At 39.8% G+C, this 16,732-nt stretch overlaps 2 protein-coding genes across 2 annotated transcripts in view; one reads left to right on the top strand and one right to left on the bottom strand.

Moving 5' to 3' along the window:
- Nucleotides 1-16,732, bottom strand: part of LOC145449020 (peptidyl-prolyl cis-trans isomerase FKBP1A-like) — a 408,653-nt gene that overhangs the window by 204,078 nt on the left and 187,843 nt on the right. The window lies entirely within an intron of this gene.
- LOC145448995 (fibronectin-like) overlaps nt 1-16,732 on the top strand; it is a 109,744-nt gene that overhangs the window by 49,532 nt on the left and 43,480 nt on the right. Inside the window, exons 9-21 of the mRNA XM_080327452.1 lie at nt 174-319; nt 2,051-2,198; nt 2,730-2,872; nt 3,567-3,711; nt 4,189-4,328; nt 5,644-5,788; nt 6,292-6,431; nt 7,991-8,135; nt 9,234-9,370; nt 10,725-10,869; nt 14,971-15,113; nt 15,227-15,371; nt 15,875-16,020. Coding sequence (XP_080183578.1) covers nt 174-319; nt 2,051-2,198; nt 2,730-2,872; nt 3,567-3,711; nt 4,189-4,328; nt 5,644-5,788; nt 6,292-6,431; nt 7,991-8,135; nt 9,234-9,370; nt 10,725-10,869; nt 14,971-15,113; nt 15,227-15,371; nt 15,875-16,020 — 1,868 coding nt within the window. The remainder of the gene's footprint in view (nt 1-173; nt 320-2,050; nt 2,199-2,729; nt 2,873-3,566; nt 3,712-4,188; nt 4,329-5,643; nt 5,789-6,291; nt 6,432-7,990; nt 8,136-9,233; nt 9,371-10,724; nt 10,870-14,970; nt 15,114-15,226; nt 15,372-15,874; nt 16,021-16,732) is intronic.

The raw sequence follows: 16,732 nt of genomic DNA, 5'->3' as shown, positions 1-16,732 counted from the left end.
TTTTCCAGAAGATTTTGCTTCAAAACTGTAAAACACGACCTCATTGGGATGCGAAACCAACAAGTAATACATTGTTGGATTGAGAATTTCAACGCGTAACCAACTACTTTTGCTTAGAACAGTTCTGACATCTTTATGAAATTGCTACTTCTTCTTGTTATTGACCATTTCAGTGTTGCTGGGAGAGACGGTTGTCACAGTGAGCAATCCAACGTTAACAACATTACATGCTGAATGGCTTCCTGCTGGCGGTGACCTCCTAACTGGATATTCCGTTAAAGTTCATGAGCTGCCCTCGAGTCGTGGAAAAAAGGAAAAGGTTTGTGTTTTGCCAGCAAATTGAGCAAAAAATGAATTTCAGAAGTCAATTTCGGATTCAAATGTGTGATGAGCCTGCTGATAATAATGATAAGTTTAATGAATTGACTTTAAAATGCTGGTATTTTGTAGCCTTGGTAGAGATGGAGGCATGGGCCATTGAGCAATTGAGCATTGCTTTGCTGAAAATCAAACATGTGCAAACTACCACTGTTTATTTTGTAATTCTAATTCTAGTTGCGGGTTTTGAAAAGTTCTAGTTGTAGTTGCCCAGTTTGGAAAATGAGTAGCCTATTTCTAGTTGTAGTTGGTTGATTTCAGGCCATCAACCAAATTCCCCCTCTATTTAACCTTTGACCCTACCCTGCAAGGCATTAAATATCACCCAGAAATATAGACCATCAAACAAGTTCCTGATAAATCAAGATGCCAAATCTCAACTGTCTTCCAACATCTAACTACACCTTGAATATTACATTGATAAAACCTGATTTGTACAATTGAATAATATATTCATATTGAAATGAACCCAAATATTTTTGGCTGAGACTTGCCCGGGTTAATCGTCAGCAATTAGTAGAAAATTGGAAAACATTGTATATCAACAATCCGTAGTCGATATACAATGTTCTTTCCTATTCTCTACTCGTTGCTGGCAATTACCCCTGACGTGTGTCAGCTGAAAGTATTCAGGATCATTTCAATATAAATAGGCCTAAACTATACAATCGAATATTGAAATTTCCTACCTCCAAGAAGCTCTTCAAAACCTGAACTGTGTAGACCAGAAAATAGCAGAAAATTTTCAATTTTCAAATTGATATAACTTTTAACCACAGATTGCAATTTTCATAAAATGAAGATCATCCTGTTTGAAATGAGCTCTTCTATGCATGTTTGTTCTATACCAGTGGTTCTCAACCTTTTTGTCTCCGCGGACCCCCTTGGGACTGTCACGGACCCCCGCGGACCCCCAAGTTTTAGATCAAATTTAGCTCGATTATTGAGTAACCGTTATCTGTCTTGTGCAAATATCGAACTTATGCTAGTGATGAAGCAACCAGAATGCTAACAATCCCAACGGATAATTTGATGGCATGGAAGGTTATGGCTGTCGAAGAGAGAATTCTCAAATATGAAATTCAAAGCTATACACAGATCAATAACTGCTAATGATATGTATATCGCGCGAAGCGCAAAATATTTTTTCAGTTGACTGCGGCTTTGCGCCTCCCTTAAGATGCTTTAACCTCATTCAAGTTTGAGAACCACTGTCACAGAAGAATGAGGATGGTTGCAAATACTTCGCAGTCACCCTGATGGATCTTACTACTTCAACTTCTTAATTTTTCACAAATCCCTGCAAAACATCTCGAAACAGAAATATGTTTGTATCAGTAGGCTATTGGCAATTAAATTGAGTCTGCACTGTCGGTTATTTGATCTCCGACGGCCATTCTGGTTATGTGAGTCATGAAGTTTTAGTAGTAATAACGTGAAACTGCCTGATGATTTCCAAAATTAGGAATAAATAAAAAAAAATGTTCTCACCATTTCGAAAATTTAGCGGTCTCGCGGACCCCCTGAAAATGCTTCGCGGACCCCCAGGGGTCCGCGGACCCCCGGTTGAGAACCACTGTTCTATACCATATCGACTCAATATTACCGGTTAACCTCTGATAAATACTGCATGCAATGCATAGTCAGGTGGATGTTATTTTTTCATTTGCAGCCAGTAAAGGTTTTCTCCAAGAATGTAAAGAGCGATGTTACTGACCTGAGCATTGAAGGACTGAAGCCAGACACCAAGTACAAAGTTACGGTTGTCCCAAGACATGCCAAGCTCCACGGAGAGAAAGGTTCTGACACTGGAAAAACATGTATGTGTCACCATTTTCTACTGTACTGTTTCCTATTGTCATAATTGGTAATACGACCACTAATACACAAAGTTCTTTTTAATTTTCCGCTTTCAATTACTCCTGGCGAATAACAGCAGGAAATATTTGGGTTTATTTCGATATGAATACGTTATTCAATTGTACCGTTATCGTTCCTGTTAGTCATAATATATGTTGTGATCATGGGCTTAGCTGGGGGTGACAAAACACGTCGTTTCCCCCTTCCATTATCGACTTGTACATTGTGACCTCATACTTGTCACTACGTCTCATCCTAGTCGGCTGAAAATGTTCATGTAGCCTAAACCTACGTACAATACGATAATATGAATATATATTTTGTGCGAATATCGTTACAAATATGATTAAATTATCACTAAATCTGCAATTTTCCAAATAGCTGTGTGGCCCACCGCAAAAGGCTATCGTGGCCCAACAGTCGGCCATGGTACACTCCTTTAAACCCCTGGTCTGAGGTCTATTAACTATTTCTTTATGTTTTTTCCACAGTACATCTATCTGCACCAGAGGTGACAATTCCAAAAACTACACTCACGACAGCACAAGTGGATTGGACTGATATTGGTGTCCCAGCAGACGACTTCTCTATCCGTTTGAGTCCGACCGAGTCTTTGGACGGGGAAATGCCTCAGGTAAACATAGATTATAGAATCGTGTACCGTATGTTCTGTTTTAGGCAATTCGGAAATGATATTGTCATTTGTGTGGGGCAAAATCGTGTGCGCAACTCGCAAATGTCGCAATACTCCTACTTTCTCAAAGGGTGTCTTTATTTTTGGCAATAAGGAGCATACCGCACATAAGGACATCTTGTCTAGGATGACTATGGGGTGTCTTCGACTGTGGCAACACACTACCAACACACTCCAAACACACCCCAGACATGATTGATGTCCGCGCTGCAACGCAGTATGAACACACTTAAAACATATCCCAGGCATGATATGATGTCTAAGTTGCTAAACAGTACAAACGCAGTGCAAACACACATTCGATTCAGAATCGAATACCAGTCCAACATGAATGGCGAGATACTGTAGTGGGATAATCCACAGCTGCAACACCAATGGGTTACGGGTTTGAGAGCCCGACCGAGGTCGACTCCAGAATTCCTACCTAAGTGTTGGAGGTTTATCTGAGCTCCTCCCCGCCATATCATCCGTGTAAGCGGTGTCTTAAAAAGACTTGAAGTGGGCCGTGCTACAAGTCGGCAGCTAAGGAACAAAAATAAAGAAAATTGGCCTGGTATAAATAACCATAGTAGTCGACAAACACCATGAATACCTCAAACAAACCAGTCTGACATGCGACCATGTTTCTCTCAAGGTCGTGACAACTGAGGGGTCTGTTCACTCGACGGTCTTCACTGGGTTAATTCCTGGCACGCAATACACAGCCACCGTTATTGGCTCCGTGTCTGAAGGAGGAAGCACTTTCACATCCCCAGAAGGAACGGCTGAGAACACAACTTGTAAGAACATGTCTATCGGGCTGGTATAGGATATCATCCCCGATAGAGATCAGTTGGTGGTAGTTGGTAGAGTTGGAAAACGATAAGATTTTCGGCTTTTCCAAATTAGGATTGAATTACAATCATTGCTACACTTTTTTCCCAAATATTCTTAAAATTGGAATTGCCAAATTCGCACAAAACTTGGAAATTGAATGGAAGATGGAAATAAAATAATAACCAAGTCTGGTTTGTATCAAATCAGAGTTCGTTCTTATAAGCATGAGATGGCAAATGGCTTTACAACAAGCTTGACTTGGCTCAGTCAAAAGACCAAATAGTAATTTTAGATGACTGGTGGCTTTTATTAGTTGATTTTAAACATGAATTCAGCGATAAATAAAATCCCATGGTATAGGTATGGAAAATGCTTCTGCGTTTTGTAATAATATGTGGAAATATTAGAAACGGTGCTTCACTTTTTCGATGCCGTTTCAGTGTCCTTGGTGGCCCCTGATGTGAGCATACCGGTTACTACCTTCACAACTGCTACTGTGAATTGGGGCGGAATTGGCAAAGACGCCACAGGCTTTGAAATTCAGCTGCATCAATCTGATGGCCTCAACGGAGGACCAAAGGTAACGCATGCGGCAGACTTGCTCAAACTACCCAATCTATTTTGCTGACGGTCAAATGACTACTGTTTTTAGAGTAATTCTAGTTTAGTTTTAGTCACGAATATTGAAAAGCGAGTAGTTCTAGTTATAGCTCCAGCTGTTGCATTTAAAATTATATTTAGTTGCCGAACAACTAGAAAACATGCATAGTCGCTGTGTATTGTGGTACCGGTGTTTTGTTGTGTGATGCTCTTGCAGCCATGCCTAGCGTAGACTCATCACTACTAACAGTGGCGTAGTCAGGGGTGGGTTTCAGGGGTCGAAACCTATACCATTTTAAAATTGTACTGATGCTTTCAATTTGGACACCACGTCCCTTTGAAATGCCGACTCCGTCTCCAAATTAATGATTTGGTTCCGAATTGAATCTACTCTAGTTAGTTGCGGATTTCTAATGGTCATTAAATGTAGGCCTACTTCTAGTTGCAAATTTTGGAAAGCGAGTAGTTCTTCTTCAAATTGTAGTTCATTTTGAAAATCATGTAGTTTGAACATGTTTGGCACACAGCATTCATTAAGCATCAGTGTTTTCTTGCTCGTATTTTTAAAGGGGCAATGCGGTATGAATATGGCGTGTTTTCAAAAAGGTTGAAAATACTGAAATCATTTTAGCAGCAGCGATTTTCCTTGTAAAGCCACCGTATTCGAACTGCAGCTTAAGAGATTTTTGTGAGCTGTATCATTCAACTCCATCTATATCTCCGGTATCAAGGTTACTTGTGATCTCGTGCATCGCTCGTTAACTCGTTGCGATATTTCTGACTGATGGAATGGAATAGTGCAAATTGGTACAGCTCCTGGATCCGATACCGAAACTTGGCCATTTCTAGATTCCTCTTTATAACTTGTATTCCATATTCATGTGATAACTGTGATTTTAGCGACTGTGTAGGCCTACGACTCTTCCATAACACGTTTTATTCCAGATTAAACAATAAGTGCTTCAGTAATATTGTGTTGAGTAGCATTATTGATTAATTACTATCAAATCCATATTTCTTCCTTATTATATGCACCTCATTGCATCAAATCTATGACTTTTATATTGAGTTATGATTTTACTAAAACTCTAATAGAAATCGGCCAACCCAGGTTGTGCCAACAGTAGTTATTGTATAATTTAAAATTCTTACATTGAGAAATGGTATTTGGTAATACGACTGTTGATATACAAAGTAGTTTCCAATTCTATATGAGTTGCTGACGATTACCCCTGACGAGCCTCGGTCGAAAATATTCGTGTTTATTTCAATATGAATCTATTACTCAATTATAGACAACGAAAACTTCTGGAGACGAACATTCTGTCGTGTTTACCGATCTGACTCCTGGTACAACATACACAGCGACAGTGACTGGATTTGTAGAAGAGGGAGAGTCTGTTCTTTTTTCACCGCAAGGAATGGCTGACGGAACTACCTGTAATATATTGATAATTTTTCAAGTATTTCACTTTTTATACAGTGGTTCTCAACAGCTGGTCTGTGTCAACTTTCGTGCGGGTCTGTCAATATATCCAATCCAATATATCTGCCTAGTTATGCAATTGCAAAATTTTAAAGTTGCTGTTGCAATGCGGGTCGATGTCCATTAACTATGGAAATGCAGCATCAACTTTTAAAAGGATTTCTAAATTTAGAATTTTGGAAATTTAGAAATCTGCTTCGGGTCGTAAAACCCGTCAAATTTGAAACTTCTACTGTAGTTGATGTGGGTTAATGAGTTGGTTTGGAATTGTATCCAGTTTGTTGTTTTAGTTGGTTGTGGATTTTGAAAGGTCATCAGTTCTTCTTCTAGTGTTCTTGTGAGCGAATTCTGAATAGTTCTAGTGCTAGGTCTAGTTGCGTATCTAGATAATACAGTAGCTAGTCTGGTGTTATCTAATTGTGTGACTTGAGATGATCTCACATATTGTATTGAACAGTGTCGATTCACGCCCCGACTGTCACAATTCCGAAGACCACTCTTACCACGGCCACAGTTGAATGGGACAGGGACATTGGACACGATGCGACACACTTTTCCGTTCGATTGTCACCAACTGGTTCTGACGGAGAGGATAAGGTGAACATTTTTATATATTCTCTATGTAATTATATACTCACATGCTCACAGCTCACATACTTACATATTGTTTTGAATGTTGTGTTCATATTGAAATAAACCAGAATATTTTCGACTGACACACGTCAGGGGTAATCGTCAACAACTAGCAGAGAATTCAAAGGACTCTAACAACAATCATACTACCAAATATGACATCACGCGCATAACAATCGAACAAACGAGGTGATGAGATGGATTAGGTTCAATTTACTATTATTATTCTACCTCCTCAGTGATTCCCAAATGTGCCGCGAGTCTTTTTATATAATATAGAATAGAAGTCATGCAGACAAGCAAATGCGAATAAAATTCGGTCTAACTTCTTCAGCAGGCTGGTAAATAACCATGTCCATAAAACCAATCATGGTATTGCCGATGAATAGAGCAATATCCACATCACAACTGGGCGTCTATGTCTGGATAAGATGATTTGATTTTGTTTCAAATCAACTCATAAATTAGAAATCGTGCCGCAAATCAAGAGTAAATTGTCTGGGATTCAGCTTACACTTCAACGATGATACTCAGTATTTGCTATAAACAAATGTAGGTGGGTAGTCGAACCGCTTGGAAGCCATACATCAAGCAATCGTTCCACTGAAGAAAAGCAGCTGATTGATTTACGAAAAGTCAAGTTTTTGAAATGCTTTTTTTCACTAAAAGTTTTATATGTATCCTTCCAAATCCTAGTCCATGATAAGTGCAATCGAAGTTTTTTTTGTCCTTTGTATCTCAATGGGTCTGTGACTAGATTCCTCCATTTTGACTTAAAAGCCGTAGCCGATTGACATAATATATTCATGTTGAAATGAGCCCAAATATTTTCATCTGACACTCGTCATCGGTGGTCGTCATCAACTAGTAGAGAATTGGAAAGAACATTGTAAATTGTTGATATCATTGTTCTTTCATATTCTCTACTAGTTGCTGACGATTACCCCTGACAAGTGTCAGCAGAAGATATCCGGGTTCATTTCAATATGAATATATAATTCAATTGTATACTGAAGTTCTGTACCTCCAAGAAGCTTTTCTTGTAATTGTGCCACAAGCGTTATATAATTTTCCTAATGTGTCACTAACCGAAAAAGTTTAGGAACCACTGTCCTAACCCCTGAGACTTAACCCGGTTATGAAACACTGATTTGTATATTACAATGTCAAGCCATCGGATAATGTGTATAACCAAATTTTACTGTCAAGTCAACGAAATTGTTGAGTGGTCTATTAAAATGATTCGAAACAAATTTGACGCAATTCCAACCCGTAGAAGCGAATTTATTTTAGTTGTTCATCAATAATTTGCTGGCATTTCCTACCGTCAATGCTATTTTTGCATATCCACAAGTTTCAACTACAATAACTTCTCTTCTACTGGTTGAAAATGAGCAGAAATTGTTATGCGTCATTTTTTAGTGAATCCCCGGTATCCGAAATTCCTGGTTCACTCTCTTTGAACAACCCTAATGACCATTGATTCAGGATGGGCACTGCAGCATGTTGTTTTGTTATTTCAGATTGTAAACACGACCGGCGACGCCAATTCAACAGTTTTCACAGGACTGAAACCGGGAACGCAATATACTGCGACAGTTGTTGGCTTTGTTGACGATGGAGGCGAAGAGATGGCTTCACCCGAAGGAACTGCGGAAGGAACTACATGTAATGCAACTGGATGACTGAGATCAATTCTTCAATAACGTAGTAGTATTAAGTAGTAGGTCAACTTAGTCAACATCAGGGTTGTAACCAAGTCACAAGGCTCCGAGTCACAAGTCAATCTCACTTTTATAGTTTTGACTCAAGTCAAGTCGAGTCATTTTTAATCCACCACCGAGTTCATCACCAAGTCCGAGTTCAGGTCAGCGAGCAGAGGGTCGAGTCCGAGTCATGGTATTATGACTCGAGTCCGAGTCCAAGTCATTGTGTTGACTGCTCAGTTTCCAGTTACAGTCTTGTTAAAACCACTTCTTATTACCCTGTTTGGTGATGTCGAATGCTTCGCATTTATAATATACTAATTTTCCACACTTAGCAGTTTCTGGTCGGATTTCCAAGTACCAGCATCAATAGACGAAATCCCAATAGTGTGTTTAGTTTGCTATTCTTTGAAATTACAATGAAATGTCGGTCTTGGCCGTCTGAGTCTCGAGTCATATGATTTGGTTTGAGTCATGCGCAATGACTCGAGTTCAAGTCGAGTCAATACACAAGTCGAGTCATTTCTGCATTTTGAGAAAAGGACTCAAGTCAAGTCGAATCATCAGAAAATCGTGACTCGAGTCGGACTCGAGTCATCACAACCCTGTTCAACATAGCCACTCAAGCAGAAGTAAAAGGAGCCACAGATGCTCAGTAACGAAGCCCTTCTACTTTATCAAAGTACTCAAGTAGATTACGCTTCCTTGCAGGGTTGTAGTGACTTGAGTCATGACTTGACTCGAGTCCGACTGGTGTCACGATTTTTTGACTCGTGTCATCTCTTTCAAATTCGTAAAATTGTGCATGACTCGAAACAAGTCACATGACTCGAGACTAGGACGGCCAGGACAAACATTTCATTGTAACTTGGAAAAATAGTAAAGTCACCACATCGGTATTTCGTCTATCAGGCCTGATACGTGGAATACATGCCAAAACTACTTTTTCTGTAGCGTTGTCATTTCACGTTGATTTATGTTTCTACTTCCCACCCACTGCTACGCTGGTGACGAGTAATTATACCTTTATGTAGAGATTTAATCCCCACTTTACTTTCAGTGCATCTTATGGCACCGAATGTGGAAATTGACCCGGGCTCGTCTACTGCGGAAGTTTCTTGGGACGGAGTTGGTGCTGACGCAGCATTGTACACTGTCAAACTGAGACAGGCAGATGATCCTGATGCACCGGAGATGGTACTTTCTTGAATATTCTGGTTATGCTTTGCTATATTGATCCCAAGCAGTGTCACTTAACCTGGTCGCCAGGGAGCAGAAATGTTCAGGGGCGATTTTGGGGACGCTGAAGAAAAATGGCGCGTTGCAAATTAACATTCGACAAAATCCGTCAAATCGCAAAATTTTTCGTCGCACTATGCGCGAAATATATGCCGACAATGTTTGCAACATGTTTCCATGTATGCCGTGGTTCATTATAATTCATGTAAAACCATTTAGATTGCCATTTACTCCCGTCATGCTGGCTCAGGTTATTTTCCACAAATTGTTTCAAACTAGGTATATCTGCCTTTACTTGGTAGAGCGTTTTACCATAAATACGCAGTTTGAACGAGTATTTATGCGTATTTATGGTGAAACGCTCTACCATGTATTGATAGTACCAATCAAAATAGTTGAGCAAAAGCGGTCACTCATGGCTTGTTTGAAAGATGATATCTCTGTCGCAGTGAATAGCACGTATTCATTAGCACTAGGTATACGTTGTGGACTCCGTAAGGTAGTAACCAAAACATGTACAAATTGTACATTGTACATTTTTACTACAAGGTTATCTCGTCTCCTTGATTATATACACGCTCGGTTGACATGCTCTCGTCTATCTTCGTGGTGTAGTTGGTTAGGCACTGACATTCTGAACCCAATTACTTGTTGGTTTCGCATCGTGTTTTACAGTTTTGAAAAGCTAATCTAGATTTTTCGTAAAATATGCCGATGCCAGCCGGTAAAGAGTGGAATTCTACAAAATGTGTCCTAATTGAGTACAATTAAGCTGGCTACTTCAACGTTCTAAGGCACTTCGATGTGAATCTTTGCTTCTTAAATTCAAAAGGCATATAATACATCATACATGGCATATGATATGACCTTATAGGCAAATATTATTGACCGACAAACCATAAAAGCATCAGCTAACACTTACACGCATTCACCAGCTAATCCTAATTAGAAAACATCTTTTGATCGGTGCAAGATCCATTATCAGTCGCAATCTAACATCGGTGTATACATAGTACGACACTACTATAACATTAAAAATTGTAATATATAGGATTATTACCGCTGTTGAAACTTGGAAGTTTCAGCACAAATTAGACTCACTGCGAGTTCATTAATTGCATTTCGCTCAGGCGACTTCGTGCCCACCTTCAGATTCCTTCTCGCCTCCCAAGGGGACGTGCCCTCCAGTTTCAGAACTCTAACGACTGGAACCGATATTTCTTTCAAAGTGTAATTTATACTCTAGTACTACTTGCACAGTAGCTTTTTTTACCAGACTTTGTTAAATATAAAATGAAAATTCTTGTTGTAGGTTGTGTCTGTGCCTGGTACTACACAATCTACCACATTCTCGGACCTGTTGCCCGGGACCACATATATTGCAACTGTGGTGGGCCACGTCATCGATAACGGAGAAGAATTACTCTCGCCAGTAGGAAATGCGACAGGAACTATTTGTAAGTAATATCTAATATTTTAGCCAATAGCCTCAAAATATCTGAAAAATAGTTTTTTTTAAACAACCGTATTATACAAACTACTGGATTCTTGAAACCCGCGAATAAAACTAGAACTAGAACTAGCAGCTCACTACTCACTTTTTGAAACTCGCGACTAGAATTAGAATTGCCGATCTTCAAAAACCCTAAATTAAATAATTGAATAGTATATTCATATTGAAATGAACCCAAATATTTTCGGCTGACACTCGTCAGGGGTAATCGTCAGCAACTAGTAGAGAAATGGAAAGAACATTGTATATCAACAATCGTATCACAAAATATGACGTCACCAGCATGAAATTTCGTGAATGAGAGAGCGTTCAATGTACTATTTTTAGGTGGTACACGAACTCCTTTTGTTGACAGAGTTTTGGTTGGTGTATTTTGATAAAAGTCGACTCCAAGGCACACAAATGGAATTGTGAACGGCCTCGCCCAACGATTCGAAATCGGTCGTCTCGATAATTATTCGCACAAATCGGATTATTTAACAGATGTTTGCCGATGGCAGAATTAATGGCCTTTGATCGATCAGCATCAATCTTAAGTGGATGAGTTAAGAGTGAGCTTTTCACTGAGCGTGAAGCACGTGTTCTGATGAATCTGGGGACATGTTGGTTTATGCGTTCCAGCAGACGTTTTGACGTTCTTCCCACGTAGCCACAATCACAGTGGCACTTATATTTGTACACTACATAACTTTGTTGAAGTGCAGGGAGAGCGTCTTTGCGTGTTGAAGGGAGCAGTTGTGCTGTTGTAAAAATCACATTGGTTTTGACTGTGTCGTAACACTTACTGACCGCAGAAATCAATTGTTTTTCAAAGCGGGTGGAAATGGGGCCAATCCAAGGTAGATGGATATAAACATCTTTTACTGTTCGTTCGGTGGGCTCTGTTGGTTTTTCTGTGTTGAATTGCGTTAATTTCCGCTCTATGCCGCGGCTGATGAGTCATCAGTGATGACGTGTTCAGGGTAACCGTTATCTAGTAAGACAACATCCGAAAAATCTTACTGGATACCGGTTACCCTGAACACGTCATCAGCCGCGGCATAGAGCGGCAATTAACGCAATTCAACGCAGAAAAACCAACAGAGCCCACCGAACGAACAGTAAAAGATGTTTATATCCATCTACCTTGGATTGGCCCCATTTCCACCCGCTTTGAAAAACAATTGATTTCTGCGGTCAGTAAGTGTTACGACACAGTCAAAACCAATGTGATTTTTACAACAGCACAACTGCTCCCTTCAACACGCAAAGACGCTCTCCCTGCACTTCAACAAAGTTATGTAGTGTACGAATATAAGTGCCACTGTGATTGTGGCTACGTGGGAAGAACGTCAAAACGTCTGCAGGAACGCATAAACCAACATGTCCCCAGATTCATCAGAACACGTGCTTCACGCTCAGTGAAAAGCTCACCCTTAACTCATCCGCTTAAGATTGATGCTGATTGATCAAAGGCCATTAATTCTGCCATCGGCAAACATCTGTTAAACAATCCGATTTGTGCGAATAATTATCGAGACGACCGATTTCGAATCGTTGGGCGAGGCCGTTCACAATTCCATTTGTGTGCCTTGGAGTCGACTTTTATCAAAATACACCAACCAAAACTCTGTCAACAAAAGGAGTTCGTGTACCACCTAAAAATAGTACATTGAACGCTCTCTCATTCACGAAATTTCATGCTGGTGACGTCATATTTTGTGATACGATTGTTGATATACAATGTTCTTTCCATTTCTCTACTAGTTGCTGACAATTACCCCTGACGAGTGTCAGCCGAAAATATTCGGGTTCATTTTAATATGAATATACTATTCAATTGTATATTGAAGTTCTGTACCTCCAAGAAGCTCTTTAAATTAAATAACTAAATCACAACTACCCAATATCTGACAACATCAATTTTGCTGAATTGCCAATGAGCTAAGAAATATTAGAGATGGAAGCGGCATTTCAAACGGAGACATTTTCAAGTTTCAAATGGGCGTGGTTCCAATTTGGTTCGAAACCCACCCCCTGGCTATGCCACCGTTAGTAGTGATGACTCTGAGTTAGCAATGGCTGTGAAACAGCACGCAACAGAACACCGGTATTGAGATTAATGCCACACGGCGACATTATTCTATGACTAAATTGTATTCAAAATATGCGACTAGAACTGGAACTACCCGGGGTACTTAAAATACAGTCGTTGGACAACTCTCAACAAACTAGATTGGTAGCTAGTAGGGATGGTGCGAACCCTTGAAAGGTTCTGTGTGAACGCGAACGTGAACCTCATGACTTCATGTGACGGCATATTGCTAATTCCAACCTGCATTTCAGTGAAGTGGCAGCCTATAATGTACACGATACCTAGCGACGACTCGGACCACATAACCTAATGCCACAATGCTGAAGTATATATTGACGTTTTAAACTTCGCCAAATGTATAAGCTACGGCAATCAAATGATATAATATTTCCATAAAATCAATATCTTCCGTCGTTTCGCCAACAATTTTGATGAGGATTTGCAAGGGAATATAAGCTTACGCAATGTATTCGGCATCGAAGTATTGCTACGTTGATATTGAGCAGAGTGTAAAACGGGTTTCTATACTTGCTACCGATATTACTCCATTAACAAGTTATACAGCAGTAGTAGCCACCCCAATCGCAGAAATTTGTTTTTTATGATACAATAAACATATGAAGTTAAGATTTACCCTGTAAGCCTGCTAGATTTTTTACATCAGATAACGATATCAATTTCATTGATTGGTTGGCATCATTCGCTGACTACCTACATGTAAATGTATTTCGCTCTTGATATTGTGTGATTGCGGGTCAAGATCACTAAATATTCACAAACGGAAAGCTGGATATTTCGAGCTAACTTTTGTAACAAAGCAAGTAAAATTTTTGAGATTGTCAAGGTGCAATCTCGATTTGTGTTGACTTTTTATGCTGCCAGCGCTATGCATAGAGTGGCCCGTAGTTGTAAAATCCAATTAATTTCCACCAAAGATGTTATATTGAAGTGAGAATTGTAATATCTGAAAAAGGTTCACAGTGCAGAACCTACCAAGGCGAGATAGCGCAGTGGTATAATCCGCGGCTGCAACACCAATGGGTGCGGGTTCGAGTCCGACCGAGGTCGACTTCCGAATTCCGATATCTAAGTGTTGGAGGTTTACCTAGGCCCCTCCTCGTCACCTCATCCGCGTCAGCGTGGTCTTACAAAAGCCTAGAGGTTGGCCGTGCTATAAGTCGGCAATTATGGAAAATAAGAAGAATATCGGCGTGGTATAAATGACCATAGTAGTCGACAAACACCATGAATACCCCAAAACAAACGTGAGCCTCTGAATTTCTGACGTTAAAACACAGAACGCGAACGTGAACCTCACGTTCACACCATCCCTGCTACCTAGTACAGGTCCAGCTAGTACAGGTTAGCTAGTACTACATGGTAGTTATTAAAGATGTTCAATTGTTCATTGATGCTAATTTGCACACAAGGGACGACAAAAAAATAAAATAATTTCTCAAATTTTACTCGCTACTTGATAAAATTGTCAGGATACTTAAAAAGACGCTTCACACCAATTTTTGCTCAATTCCAACCAGTGGAAGCGAAGTTCTTGTAGAAACTTTAGGATCCATATATTAAAAGTAAATCTAAAAGTTTTATCAAAACCTAGCTAATGGCTAGCCAATGAAATTGTTAGGTTGTCTGAAAAAAAAAGCGATGTACAACAAATTTGGATCAATTCTTGACCGGTCGAAGCGAAGTTATTGACGTTCAAAATTTAAGATTTAAGTTCATAGTATTTACGATGGGTATCTATAATAATAAATAATTGATTGAAGAACTTGTCACCATAAATACTATTTCGCCACTACTGGTTGGAATCGAGCCAGAATTGATGCGAAACGTTTTTAGGTACCCCAACAAGTAATATAGAAAATAACAGAAGTTGTTTTCAACATCTTTATTGCATGTGACAACCAACAGCTAACATAATAAATTCTTTTATTAGTTTAATATTCTGCATTCCAGCATCTCTAACTGCTCCAGAAGTTGCAATCACGGAAACCACCATCGGCAGCGCTACTGTAACGTGGGGTGATATTGGGACAGAGGCTGACAAATTTGTAGTTCACATAGCGCCAACTGGCGGCATCAATCCTAATAAGGCAGTGGTGAGTTTGTATAAGCGACAAACGATCTTCCAAGCATATCATATTGCACAGTACTTCGTTACTAATTGCGTCTTAGCACAGCTTAATGGCGTTGCTGTGGTTGATATTTTCAGACCGTTACTCTTGACGGCGATGCGCGATCGACTGTGTTTCGTCAGCTTGATCCTGAGACTGACTACACAGCCACAGTGACTGGTTTCGTTTCCGACGGAGATCGTGATATTGGATCGCCGAAGGGTCGCGATTCAGACACAACTTGTGAGACATCATACCACATCTACCTTTTCTTGTCATGAGATGAGATAGACAATTGTTTGAAATATTTACATTACAATAAACCCCAATATATCCGGCTGACACTCGTTAGGGGGCAATTGTCAGCAACATGTGGAAGATTGAAACGAATATTGTATGTCAACAATTGTATCACCAAATATGACGTCACAGCTCACAGGCATGAAAATTTGAATATTAGATTGTTGATATGCAATGAAGAGTGCCTCCCTAAAATATGGGGGTTATTTCATTATAAAGATATAGCTCAACTGTATTTTGAAGTTCTGTACCACCCAGAGTCTCTTAGAATAATGAAAATTTGAATAATCGATTGTTAATATGCAATGTTGGCACTTTCTCAATGCGACCTTGGTCTTATTTCATTTTTTTCTTTCATATTCACCAAACAATTTCTACAGAATTATTGTGATAGTTGTTTCTTTGTTTCAAGATGAGTGTCCTAATGCTTTCCGTTTGATATTCAGTACCGCTACCACGTCCTCAAGTCACTATTCCCCGCACCAGCCTCACAACGCTGCACGCCAACTGGTCTTGGGAGGTGACCGGCCCTATTACAAATTTCAATGTGCGTTTGTATAGTGGATCATCGTCCAATCCCGATAAAGAACAGGTACTGTGGCTTACCGGCATGCTAGCATGCATCAGACTGCAATTTATGGTGAAACGCTCTACACTGTTTTGATAGTATCGATCTATAATAAGTTGAGCAAAAGCGGTCCTCATGGCTTGTTTGATAGATGTTATCTTTTTCGCCGTGAATAGCACATACTTATTCGCACCAGCTATACGTTGTGGACTCGATAAGGAAGTAACCAAAACATATACATTTTTACAACAAGGCTTCCTCGTCTTCTTGATTATATACACGGTTGGTCGACCTGCTCTCATCTTGCTTCGTGTCGTAGTTGGTTTGGCGTTGTTTTTCTGCATCCAACGATATATTACTTGTTGGTTAATGGTTACGCATCCCATTGAGGTCGTGATTTACAGTTTTGAAAAGTGAAGCAAAATTTATCAGAAAAACCCGCCGGTGCCAATCGGTAAAGACTGAAAGCTGAAAACTGAACAGTGAACATAATGACTTTGACTCGGACTCAACTACTATGACTCGAACTCAACCAGGGTTGTAATGACTCGAGTCCGACTCGAGTCACGATTTTTAGATGACTCGATTTGACTCGAGTCATTTTTCCAAAATATGGAAATGACTCGACTCGAGTCAATCTGTGTATTGACTCGACTTGGACTCGAGTCATTGCGCATGACTCGAGCCAAGTCATTGACTCGAGACTCAGACGGCCAAGACCGACAGTTTATTGTAA

This window comes from Botryllus schlosseri, chromosome 10 (assembly GCF_051294905.1).
Source record: "Botryllus schlosseri isolate E-star chromosome 10, Bs_hap1, whole genome shotgun sequence".
NCBI lineage: Eukaryota > Metazoa > Chordata > Ascidiacea > Stolidobranchia > Styelidae > Botryllus > Botryllus schlosseri.
The sequence above is the reverse complement of the archived record's forward strand: the minus strand, read 5'-3'. Positions and strand labels throughout refer to the sequence as shown.